Source organism: Akebia trifoliata, chromosome 10 (assembly GCF_017979445.1).
Source record: "Akebia trifoliata isolate Shusen 1 chromosome 10, ASM1797944v1, whole genome shotgun sequence".
NCBI classification, from domain to species: Eukaryota; Viridiplantae; Streptophyta; class Magnoliopsida; order Ranunculales; family Lardizabalaceae; genus Akebia; species Akebia trifoliata.
Genome location: NC_141384.1, coordinates 6,562,846 through 6,576,170, shown reverse-complemented (window position 1 = coordinate 6,576,170; position 13,325 = coordinate 6,562,846). Strand labels below are relative to the sequence as shown.

Sequence of the window (13,325 nt, the reverse complement as noted above, 5' to 3'; positions counted from 1 at the left end):
TCCTTTGAAATAATGCTACTATTTAGATTAAATTGGTGTGTTATAAGTAAATTTTGTTGTATTAATAGAAATTCTCTTTATTTAAGGGACAACTTTCAGTGGACAAAGTTCTATCCTATATGGCAAAGAAGTTCCTCACAAAAAATCAGTTCATTTCGAAACTTCTGACCTATGAAAAGTCCTTATAAACTAATAGTAAAAATCAATGGTCCAAGATTCTTCAACTTGTAAATTGAGGATAATCCCCTCACCATAGAGATCATTCTCAAAAATTAAAATAAAAATCAGCTCATTTTAAAAATTTTACCCATATAGGACAAAATTTTGTCTCTTGAACCTGACCCTTGTTTAAGATACTTGTGACCGTCATCCCGATTGTAATGAATCAAGAACTAGGTTTATATATAGAGGCAAAAAGTGATCCTCGATGGATATTCTTCATTGTTGGCGTCTCAAATTTTTATTCTTAGGGGTCAGGATTTGATGTGTGAGTTGTTATGCGTTTTCAATCATTCAAGCTATTAGTCATGGTTTAAGAGGCCATGTGCCACAAACAACTTTTACATAAAAGGATTAGATCCTATTAGGATGCAACAGCAGCTTACCTTACTTTTTTTTGCCATTAGGGGAGAACTACGAATATAAGAATATAAGAGGGTCACAAGACTTAATTGGGGCATGACATACCGAGAGTAGAGGAAAATATACACTCTAACAAATGATCATCAAATTCTCAATTTTAAAATCAAAAGTCATGATAAAAAAACATATTTCTTTTCAATTTTTTCTTAAAAGTTTTTTTAAACAATTGATCTACATTTGTGGCATCGAATCATGTTTTAGGATGCCATAAAGTGTCTGAAACTTTCCTTAGCGAGGAAAGTGTTTTTTGACATAATATATTCCTCACATTTTAAAAGTTTTTATCGTAAAAATATGGGTAATTTACACATACCCTTTTTTATTTGGCTAAATATTTGAATTCCTCTGATAATTTCCAACCGATAATATGCCTTTTAGGCTTGTCTTTTATAGTTATCTTTGTTCTACTAATAAAATCATGGGTGATTAGATATATCTTTTTTTTATTTTAGTAAATATTTGAAATACCCCTATTAAACAAATCCCAACCAACAAAAGAACATTTTATATCCTAAAATACAAAGGATACCCATACATCCAACACTTTCTTTAAGGTTGTGGCCTTGGCCATAAATGTTTTTCAACCTATACTGAGGGGTAGAAAAATGAAATAAGCAAATAATATTCCACCAACTTCTTATGAAGCAGGGGAATTTGCTGAAACATACGAAGAAGCATTCAAACCAATAGCTCAAGTTTCTCTTATATCTGACCTTACATAAAATTTCGAGTATTTGTAAATATAGAGCAAAATCAACTCCTTAGGTTGTATGCAGATTAACATGGCATGTTAATGACATGATAATTAAACGGATTAAATGGGTTGACATCCCTAACTTGAACATGATCGTTTAATAATCGAGTTAGACTAATAGATACGATTACAACCTAAACATGATTAAACTCAACCCAAATCCGCTAACTTATCGTCATTTTCAAGTCAGGATAAAAATTACTACCCTTAGTGGCCTTGAGTTCAAGCTTCCTCGTCGTGCACGTTAACAACATAAATACAAGTCTCAAACTAACTGAAACGCATCTTGCCGCTCTACGGTTTGTACTTTATTTTTGTGGAACTGTGTGATTTTGCGGAGCCTCGTTTAAGTGTTGGTAGTCGAGAGAATCGACTGATTTTTCTGAATGAATCGGCAAAGAAAAAGAGTTCTTATCGATCCCAAACATTGAAGTTATAAAAACTGAACAAGTTCGACATGACTTTAGCCATGCGAAGGATTTTCCAAACGGACTATTAGTATGTGTGATTTATGGGTATTGCATATTCCTGGGGGATTTAGTGAGAGATTTGATTCACTAAGAGGCCGGTTGCCTCACCCCTACTAGTCGAACCTATAATCCAAGACTCCCATTATCATAAGATAAAATAAATAATAATCATTACCCTTAGTGAGTCTTCGTTCGCCATATCTATCCCTCGATGAATCTTATGAAATGAGCAACCAATAACCTTAGGAAGGGGACATCTCTTAGTTTCTAACCTAAATGCCCTCAACTTTTACCCATACTAAAAAAAAATCTTGATTTTTCTCTTTAAAAAAATAAACATTTGTTTCAAACTCTTCAACCTTTAGGGTAAAGTCCTTTTTTTTTTCAACTTTTTTTGACTTTGTCTTTTTCAACTTTCTGTCATTTCTACCAACATTGATTGTCTTCAGTTCAACCTCCTCAAAATCCTAATTGATTTGATTTTCTTCTTATGAAGGGTTTGAAGTTTTGAGAAAATAGAACACTCTTGACAAAGATTAGGGTAAAGTTTGTACCCTAAAAGTTAAAAGAGAGATTTATCGGGGTATGTTAAATAACAAATTAACCATTTCAATTTTCATTTTATGATGTGGATCCCCACTCCAACGTTTGTTGGGTAACAAAATTAATAAATAAAGATTCCCTTGGAGTTGTCATAACTCTGAAGATTTTTTTAATAAAAATACAACAGTTAGGTTTGACAGATAAATCTCTCAAGTTAAAAATTAGGAAAAATTATTAAAAAAATCATATGTTATTTTATAATATTTTGTTTTACGAAATTATCAAAAAAGTAATAAATCAACTGTTCTATCGTCGATTTTCAAATGAACGAAATTACCCCTTCAAAAATTGACGGTCCAACTGTCGATTTTCACTATAACAATCAAATTTAAATTTTTTTCTATGATTTATGCTCCAACGATCACATTTCCCATTCCACTCATAATAGTCATGAAAATTTCCACTATAAATAACACATTCATTCTCTATTTTGCACAATTATACTGATTAGTATCTCTACTTTCTTACAATCTAATTTCTCTTAATTGTTGGTATATTCTGTTTCAAAAAAATTGTAAGAAAAGTTTAAAATTTTGAGATGGTTACTTGAAGAATGATTTTTTTGCTAGTATGAGATTATTGTGAAGATTTGACATACATTGGTGGTAATACTCGAGTTTAAATGGTAATGTTAAAGATTACATTGTTCGAGCTATATATGGTTATTTCTTCAAATTGTGAGATTAGAACAACTTTTATATTGAGGTCAGTTGTTATAGTAGATTTTCATTCCAAATATTTTTTTCCATTTGATTCTTGAGAATCAGAAGCGTTGGGTACCCGTGATTTTTAGTAGTTTCGATTCTGATTCCACTTATTTTTATTTTTTTGCAACTGAGAGAAACTATATAATATTTGAGATAGATTCAATTTCATTGTATGAAGAAAATGCAACGCATAAGAAGTGACTGTATTTCTTGTCACTGGCCTTGTTAGCAATCTTCTGTTTAATTCTTGAAATTTTCTCTAGATTATTAAATTATTCTAAATAATTCACGGATTTTAAGTTTGAAAAGAATAAAATGTGATTTTTACAAATTTTTATAAAATTCGGTGGAAAAAAAATACTACATAACTTGTTGTACATTGTAAAGTGTAAACTTGTAAGTTGTGACATGTAATACAAGTCGACTTTGAAGCGGCCATACTTAAAAATTGTGGAGGAATCCACTTTTTTACGTGATAAATATCTATTTTTTCTTTTTAAAAAAATAATGACATGACCCTTTACATTTATTTGAGATTACACCTTAATTTTTCAAATTAATTATTTATCCCTTGACTTTGGTCTTTAAAAAAAAAATGGAACAATGACCTCAATGTCCTTGCTATCACCACCATCATGGTTACCATCACCGTTAACACCACCAATATCATCATCACCATCACCATTAACATCACTATCATAGGGCCCGAATTTTTTATTTTTGAATTTTTGAAATGAAATGGATAATACACTCATAAAGCATATGTTGCATATTTTTTATTTATCGAATTTTAAATCAGATTTTTGTAATTTAAAATCGAATAAAACTCGAATTTTTCACGAATCAAAATTTTGCCACGTCACGAAATGCTGACAAGGTCACCAGTGGAAAAGATAAAATGGGAAAAGCGTGGACACTTTTTGCCGAAGTATAGGAATTTGGCGGGAAGAGTGGATGTTGATGAAAACCGCTCGTAAATTCCGCCAAACACGTCCCCTACTCCCCTTTCTGTCTTCTTAGTTCTTACTAGAAAAAAGAACCCCATGTCACCATCTTTCTCTGTAAAACAATCTTTTGATCCCAAATAGAAAAAGAAAAATCTCTCGCTCTCTCTCTCTCTCTCTCTAGGTGAGGTGGTGAGATGAACAGATCTGAAGGCCAAAGGTATCATCTCTCCTGCGACAGAAATATGAGTAGTTCAAGAGACTACTCGCATCCCTTTCTTTTTACAAGCAAGAGCACTTCGATCGATCTGCTCAAACGATTGAAGGTAAACTTCGATTTCTTCATCTGTGTCATAATCTTCATGTTTTATGTAAATAATTCAACAAAGATTGTATCTTGTATTGTTTTTCTTTCTTTCAATGAGATATTGATTTGTTATTGGACCTCAGAAAGTATTGTTTTTTATCTTTATTTGGATTGGATTTGTGTAGATTTGAGTATCCATCGACAAAGTGAGACCCTGATTTAGTTTAAATTTGGTGGTTTGTTTCGTGTTATCGGTAATCTATATAGGTTCATGACCTAATTTGGATGATTTGTTGCTGTAAAGTTTGGATTTTTATCAGGCGAATGTGAAGTACATTGCTTCGTTCGGTTAGGATTTACTTGTGGTTTAGTTGATAATTTGATATGGTGGGACACATGAACTGATGAGTTATGACAGAGAAGCTGACTAGGTCACTTGCGAGGGAATCACTAATGCTTAAGTATCTGTCAATTATAGGACGATTGAAAGAGATTGTTGCCAGGAATCCAACGGCATTATGCCGAATTTCATGGATGGTCCGACGACTACCAGGTGTTTTCATGTAGGTTGGGGGAGTGGGAATAGACTTGCAATGACCATGAGAAGATACCACCTGGCATGGGGACCCGTATGTTCATGCCCCTAGAAGTGCATGTGTTTTTTTTTTTTCATATATTTTATTTGTATGTGATTTGGTTTTGGATTGTTTTACGGCTCTGAAAATTGACAAATGAGACCCTGTTTTTGTTTAAATTGGTGGGTTGTTTCTTGTAATTAGTAATCTATATACATTCATGGCTAATTTAGAGTATCGGTTATTGTAAAGGTAATTGTTATTAAGGGAATGCAAGATACAATGCCTCGTTACTATTTTTTTTTTTAGTTACTGGGGCTTTAGTTGTATCATATATTCGAGTTTACGAAGAATTAGTTATTGTGTTCTTTAGAGAGAAATTCTTAATTTCATGGCAAAAATAGACTGAATTTCTTGAGTAATGAGCATAAGGTGCTGAATTATGGCCTCTTGGTGTCACCAAGTTTTGGTTAGGACCAATGCTTTCGAGGGCATCAGAGGTTTAATTCTCGAGGTGAAGCTCTCAGAAAAGGTCTTGGCTTTATTCAAAGAGACATTGAAAAAGGCTTACATCTTAGTGGGGGTGCACACCCTTTTGGCATCTTTTGATTTTGACTAAGACCTATAACACATGGGAATGTGTTGTATTATTTTCCTTGTTTTGTGATATGAGTACAAAATGGCCCTTACAATTGTAAATTTTTCCTTTTACAACATTTAGGGTATGTTCGATTGCATGGGAAATGACTTTCCATGGAATTTGAAATCCATGGAAAAATAGTGGTGGAAAATAGGTAGGGTTGGAAAATCAAATTCCATTGTTTGATTTTACTTGGATAAAATCATGGGAAAAATATATGAAGAAAAAGAAGAAAAAGAAGAAGAAGAAGAAGAGGAGGAGGAGAAAGAAGATGAGAGGAGGGGGAGAGGAAGAAGAAGATGAGGAGGAAGAGGGAGGAGGAGGGGGGGGATGTGGTGGTGGTGGCAGTGGCGGCGGAGGTAGGTGAAGAAGAAGAGGGGAGAACGTGGTGGTGATTTGGCGGTGGCGACGGTAATCGTAGAAGTAAGTGAGGAAGAAGATGAGGGGAAAATGTGGTGGTGGTAGCGGTGGAGGTGAGGGATGGAGAGGAGAAGAAGAGAGAGAGACTTTGATGATGATGTTGATATTAAACTTTGGAATGCCTAATAATGATTTCTTAGATTATCTATTTTTTTCTTCCTTCGCTTGAAATTGTTCAATTTATTTTTATATGTATTTGTTTATCTATTTAAAGACGTGTACTCATGAGGCTTTTGATTTACACTTCAAGCCTTTGGCTAGTAAAATGCTCTGCTCCACGCCTTCAGGTTTTAGAACACTGGTTATATCACTGTGATCATCATAGCTTTATTCCAATATGTTAGAAGTCTGCTACATGGATTCATTTCCTCCATTTCACTTTTTTTTTGGCCATATCTTCTTGTAATGTTCTTAAATCTTTTTGTGTAAAAAAGGTGACCACATGTATTGTTGGCAACTTTGTCATTCTTAGGGTCTTAGTTATAATGTTCTCATAACTACTTCCAGTTTTCCTTCTATATGATTTGAAAAAGAAACTTTTTAACTTCATTGTCTTTGTTTTGACCTAACGGATGTATATTTCTTTTAGCAAGTGGCCCTTGCGCTAAATGCTTCTCGTTGGTTTTGGTATACTTTGGGCATGGAAAAACTAGAAGAAAAGGCGGAAATAAAAAGGAAGATCAAAGCAGGTCCACGAATCTTACTAGTATTGCTATTTATATTATCTGATATTACTTCTATATTGTTTAGGTCATCTCATATATTTTCTAATCCATTATCTCGGGCTGTGTTAGGCAACAATTCTTTTCAGAAAGGCTGGGGAACAAGATGGTGGTACTTCACTATCTTTAAATTTTCATGCTAACACTACTATTGATATTTTTTTTTGACAAATGGAAGCATGAAATTATTTTCATAATTAAAAAAATAATGAAATTTTCCCTTTGTGCTATATATCTACAATAATATGCTCCTCATCTTTTTGAAATCTTACCTTTTATTCTTGGAATGAGTCTTTCCTTTGGGAAACTACTCTTTGCTTTATAACCAGCCCAAGAAATTTGCTGCCTGCAGCCAAACAATACTAACGTTATGATCTTATTATTTTATTAGTGTCCCTACACATTTTCATTGTTGTAGATGTTCATTTTTGTGTGTTGTTGTTCTTATGGCTAGACAACTTGGGTGTGTTTGGGAAGTTGATTCTCAAAGTCTAAGCTTCATGCTAATTAGTCCACCTTACATGGTTTCATGTTTTCGGATATTGCCCGGTAAAACAGTTGAAAGCACCCAAAATGCATTGCCAAATGTCATTTCAGTGTATCAGATAACACACTAAGACACTCCAATTTCATCAACTAAAGTAGTCTTGAACTAATTTTCTTGCTTTTATGACCAAAATGTTAGAAGAAAACCACTGGCGTAATTTTTTTTTTTGGCATTTTTCTTATAATCATGGTTTAAAATATCTTAACATTTCAGAATGTATCAGTCAATACATATAGTTATTTGAACATTCTGATGCAAACATACTTAGAAACAAAGTTTCAATGAATGTCTCGGTCTCGGCCATGTTGTCCTGAAGTGTTCCAATATGTTCCGTTTTGGCTTCAGCCGAAACATTCCTATACAGATCGGAACATAAATCAGAAATCAGAGAGAAAAAATTAGAAGCAATGACAATTTCAAGAGGAACTTTATAATGGTTCCCCTAAACTCTTGATGAATATTTGAGATTGTTGAGTTTAGTCCCACATCGGACACAAAGTGCCTCGTCTCTCTCCTTATAAGCTCCTGGGCCTCTCCACTCATTGCCAATTGGTTTTGAGTTGGATCCCCAAATTTATCAGAGATATCTCGTGTTTCCAAACTGATGAGATACGCTTTGACCTTGGTCTCTCTAACATACTAATCAAAATGACCTAACTATTCTCGTTGTCAATCTCTAGCCAAAACCCTTGGTTTTACTCCCCAAGAACTGTCATGAATACACTATGGTAAAAAAAATGTCATATTTTGGGGCAGAAATGATGGATTTATAGATGCATATTAATGTGAAATTGTGAGATATATGGCAAAAATAGTTGTTAAGTCATTTTATAACCTAAAACATGTTTTTTTCCTACACTAGTTATCACTAAATTAATTATTTTTAGATGTTTTCCTGATGCTTGCAGTTGCATCCTATTGTCAGGCACTTCAAATTATGTTTATATCTTTTGTTTTCCTAGTGTCGCTTGTACCGTGGTAGTTCTATCTATTTTTGTTAATATATGCCTATTGCATCTTAATTATAGGTGGTCCTGAATCTCCAACTTCCAGTACTGATTATGTAATTGGAAAACAAGAAGTCGCTTCAGTAACGAGGGATCATGACTTAGCTGCTTTAGAACGTCATTGGGAAGCAAGTCTATCGTCATCATCGTCAAAGCCTTCCCCTAAAAATTTGGGGTTGGCTTACCTAATCCCGATCCTCCATTTAATCCTATCTAAAGCCATCTCTTTTGTTAAGGTAGCAAGTCCCATACTTATTTTACCTTGATTTAATTTTTCATTTTGCTGTATGGTTACTTTATATAATGCATTCACCATTTTTCTACATCAGGTGGAAGGACTATCAGATTTATTTAAAGGTAATCTAGTGAAGGGAATTCGTGAAGATGATGCAGATATACAACTTCAGAGGAAAACACTTGGATCAAACACGTATCCTAGAAAACAAGGCCTGAGATTTTTCATATTTTTCAGATATTATTCAACTTCAAAATGTCATCTATCATTCATTATTTATTTGTTTTTATTTTTTTCAATTCAAATTGGAAATAATCTAATAACAAGGTCTAACTAGAGAAAACGAGTATACATGCACAGCTTGTACAGATACCTCATTAACAAGAAGGTCGCATATAGACACAACAACGACGACATCTCTTACCATGTTAGTTGCATTGTCAACAGCCACCAATCAAATCAAATGCAAGTACATCCGAATTCAAATTTTAAAAAAATAAAGGTATCTGAATTCCAATTCAATCGAATGTTATGAAGTTCTAATTGAATTCAAATCCGATTCAGTTCGATAAAGAACATGGCCTTAATGTCCATGTCTTCAACCTTGCAACTAAAAATCCTAGTTTTCTCTATCAAAACCAACGGTCTTCAATCTAAATCATCCTTCAAAATGCTCAATGAAAGATAGAATATTGGGGCTTGTAGAAAAATACGAGATTTGGGGTTGAAAACAGGGATTGAAGATGAATTTTAAGAAAGAAATCAATGTTATTTGGTAGAGGTAGAAAATTTGAGATGTACTCGGTATGGTCGTCAGGACATTTGTCGGAGTTGATATGCTTGAAGATGGAGTTTTTAGAGTAAAATAAAGGGTTTATGGCTCACAGGTTGAGGACCACAAAGAGAGATAGTATTTACCTGGAAAGATGAAGAATCGATCCTCGATCACCAAAAAAGATAATTGGCATCCTTGATTTCAAACATATGAACCCTAAACTGTGATGAGGTGGAGTGGATGAGAAAAGAAACATTGAGAGAAATCTACTTTTTGTCAAATATAATATATTTAATAAATATATTAATTTTATTTTGCAAACGAATCGAATATATGGATCAAATGCATCAATATTTGAATCCGTATCGGAAAGTATTTAGAATATTGAAACAATATCCGACTTCGAATTCAATTTTTTTTGGATGATATCCTATAATTTGAATTTCGGCTATCCATTGACATGCTTAGATGTTAGATTCGATTTTCAGATTCTTTACTTGACGTTTTCTGCGGTCCCTTGATTAGTGTTGTTTTTCCCTCAAACATAACAATCACCTTCATTCTTTTGGGATTGACCATTTTTTTTTTATGAACTTCTTGAATGGTTTTCTCTTGTATTGTCTATACATTGTTGAAGTTTTGAATGGAGAAAAATGGGAAAAGTAGCTCTAAGGCACGTAGTTTTCTATGTTGTTTTGCTCTAATATCACAAAGCATCAAGTACATTAATTGTTAAAAATAAATGTATTTTACTTTTATTTAAGTTGATTTAAATTAAATTAATTTATTTTGTTATGTTTTAGATTAAACGGAAATAGAGTGATCATTTCAAATTTGTTTTGCTGTTTGGTTAATGAGAAAAATAGGTGACGTGGAATTGATCAATCCTATTGATGGTCACTATTTCACATGGATTGAAATTTGATTTTTCGAGAAAATTTGTTTTTTGCTTTATTTTTCAAATATTTTGTAAAACCACATATTATTTTGTAAATCTTTTTGGAGGGAATTTGAAACCTATAAACATGAGTCTCTTCCCGCATTTTTTTCATTCTAAGATTCTCTTATTGAGAATCCCTTCTTAATGGTTATTTAGCTGCATGGAAAAAATAAATAATTTTTTATATATATAATAGCATAATATAAAAGAAAGAAAGAGAGGGAAAATAAAGAGAGTGTCCATTTTGTATAGGCTTCATATTGGCCCAAGGGGTGCCAAATGGGCCCAAAGGGCGTCAAATGGGTTTTCAGTCATGAACGAGTGGTTAATGGTTCCACACGGTGGTTATTGGAATTTGGTGTAAAAAGAGTATTCCAATGAGTTTTTGATTTAAAGGATACTTCTAGTGGCTTTCATATCCATATTAGTTCTATTAAAGGAATCTATTTGATCAAGTTTGTACATCAGAAAAATTGAATAATTATCTCTTTCTTTTTTTCTTCTTCTAATTTTCTCTTTCTTAAATTCAATTTTTAGAAGAGGCATTCGTGTAGCAGAAATCTTGTGTGAATAATTATTTCAAATTTGGGTAGCGTTCAATGGCAAACTTTTTAGCAAACTTTTTGGCAAAACATTTTTCAAAACATGAGTTAGAAGTTTTGGAATGGGCTGATTTTTAGCAAATTCAATATTATATGCATTTTTCAAAACATTATTTTCAAGCGGAGTGGGGGCATTTGTTTCTGTAAGGCAAAGTTTTAAACCATAAGCCCTAGAGAAAATTTTCCCTTTTTTCTCTATTTAAAATTTCAACAGAAAGAGAATAAAATTGAAGGGGTATTATTGGAAATGAGTAGAAGAGAAAAGATAGTAAAGTTGAAAGATTATTCTTGGAAAGAGAATAAAATTAAAATTATTCCTCGAAATGCATATAATATTGAATTTGGACCGCTCTCTGTGTGGGATAAACATTTGGTGAAGACAACAATTGTGTTTTATAATATAAGATGTCTGGACCCGACATTTGGTCCATTTGATAAGAAGGGGTGGAACTTTTTCATTGCCTAACGAGTTATCTGTTCCCTTTTCACAATCTGGTGCTCCATGCTCTTCTTATTTCCACAAAAGTTAGCAATGCGCAAACTATCTGGAAAATTTAAAATTTTAATTGTTGTTTTTCTCAGGGATTTTCGGCATGAGAAGACCAAGAAGAAGCATGGGAGCTATAGGAGAGGTCAGATTGATTTGCAATCCCACTCGATAAAGTTTGATAATTCTGATGATGAGTGATAGCTAATTCTTTATTCAGCCGAGGAAATAACCTTAACTCATATTTTTGGGTTCTATCTACTAGGTTGCAAATGAGCACCTGAATGAAAGCTACCATTGTTTGTGTTTATTAATATAGTAATAACCATGTTGATGTGGTTCTATTTCATTGAAATTTTGACTTGATTTATGAACATATAGAACTATACCATTGTTTAGTTTATTATGTAGTGTTGGAATACTTGTGTTTTGTAATTGTTTGAAGCCTCGATGAATCTTATATGTTTGTTGTTTCTTCTTTGTCCCACCCCCTCAATGGTCCAATTCGATGAAAACTATATTAATTCTCCAACTTGAATGGGTTTAATGTATTCAAAGTTGAATGTGATACAATGAAATTACAACAATGCTTGTAATCCATGATGAGAAATGAGAGTGTCATTGGTTTAATGAGATTAAAATGGAAGAAAGTAGGGAGGGAATTGGGGGGTTTAACATAAAAGAGAGAGACACTAGGCTTTTTTGTATCTTTTATTAAAGGGGTGGTTTAGAAATACTCTTTACATTTTGGAGAATTTTTTATTTGTCACTGTTTTTAAAATTTTGATGAAATGCCCCTTAGAACAGAATTTTTTTTTCTTTTTATTTATTTATTATTGGAAGTAAATGTAAGACAGAAAAAGAAAAGCAAGATTAAAAATTGGATGAGAATAAAAAAAGCCTATGAACAGAATCTTTTGTGATAGACTGACAAAATCTTTAATCATGGTGAAAAAAAATAAAGAATCTATTTTTTCTCTCTTTTCTTTTCTCAAAAATCACCCATCTTTCAACACTTGAGGTGGTGTGCTCCGGGTTCTTTATGAAGTGGTTTTCTTGGCTTTTAAGAGAAAATTATGGAGCATTACTCCCTTTACTATTTGTTGGGAAATTTCGAGGGAAAGGAATTCTCAGTCAAAAATGTTATTTTGTCCATTTTGGAGTCTATTTTCTTGTGGAGTAAGATTTTCAAAGAGTCTAAGGGTATTTTTTTTTTTCTGAAAACTTCTAACAAAATGTGATTGGTCATGTAGGGCATCGATTTGTAGTTTGTAATTTTTGTCTTTGGTGTTTTCTTTGGATTTGTTTCCCTTTTTGCTCTTTTCTTGTTCTCTTGTTTTTGTACTTTGTTTCATGATCTGCTTGACCTTGTTATTAATAAAGATATTTGATTTATCAAAAAAATATATATATTAAATAAATTAAAAGAAATTTACCGTAGAACTTATGAAGTGCTTGAAAATGGCTGATTCAATGAGAAAAATCTGGGTTTTTTTTTTTTTTGGGCTAGAAGTTGAAGATGAGGGGGCATGTCATGTCATTAATCAGACAACATTGTTGTCCTATCTCAAATATTTAACGACACACGGCTATATTTATTTTTTCTTTAAATAATGATGAAGTGACCTCAAGATTGTACCTCATAGCACATCCATGATGTGGAAGTGTGCAGAAACTATAGATGCTTTTCATCAAGATATGAGTAAAAAAGCATTTATGATTCTTACACGCTTCCATGTCAAGGATGTGCGATATGAAGTACAATCTTGACGTCACTCCAACACGACTCATTTTCTTTTATAGTGTTAACATGAGAGGTTATGAAATAGAGGTAAGGTATTTTTTCAGTTTAAAAAATAATTAATATAGATTTTAATCAAAGGTGAATAATTGAAATATGTCCATGTTGTCAAACCTATGACATACCTTATTCGTAATGACTTCAATA

The 13,325-nt window shown here is 32.7% G+C and overlaps 1 protein-coding gene across 5 annotated transcripts; it reads left to right on the top strand.

The window, feature by feature from the left end:
* The first annotated feature begins 4,115 nt into the window (after nt 1–4,115).
* LOC147392991 (calcium-transporting ATPase 8, plasma membrane-type-like) lies at nt 4,116–11,852 on the top strand. 5 transcript variants are annotated; one of them, XR_015182168.1, is made up of 6 exons: nt 4,118–4,446; nt 4,613–6,115; nt 6,652–6,751; nt 6,857–6,896; nt 8,360–8,574; nt 8,668–11,852. XR_015182168.1 is itself a non-coding variant. In XM_086456071.1 (6 exons), the coding sequence occupies exons 1-4, from the start codon at nt 4,318–4,320 to the stop codon at nt 8,367–8,369; spliced, it is 279 nt and encodes a 92-aa protein (XP_086312197.1). In that variant the 5' UTR covers nt 4,126–4,317; the 3' UTR covers nt 8,370–8,574; nt 8,668–9,075; nt 11,473–11,852. The 5 variants fall into 5 exon arrangements, 3 of the variants coding, with proteins under 3 accessions (XP_086312198.1, XP_086312197.1, XP_086312195.1); XR_015182169.1 differs by having other exon boundaries at nt 4,120–4,446; nt 4,846–6,115; XM_086456071.1 differs by lacking the exon at nt 4,613–6,115 and having other exon boundaries at nt 4,126–4,446; nt 8,668–9,075; nt 11,473–11,852.
* The last annotated feature ends 1,473 nt before the right edge of the window (nt 11,853–13,325 follow it).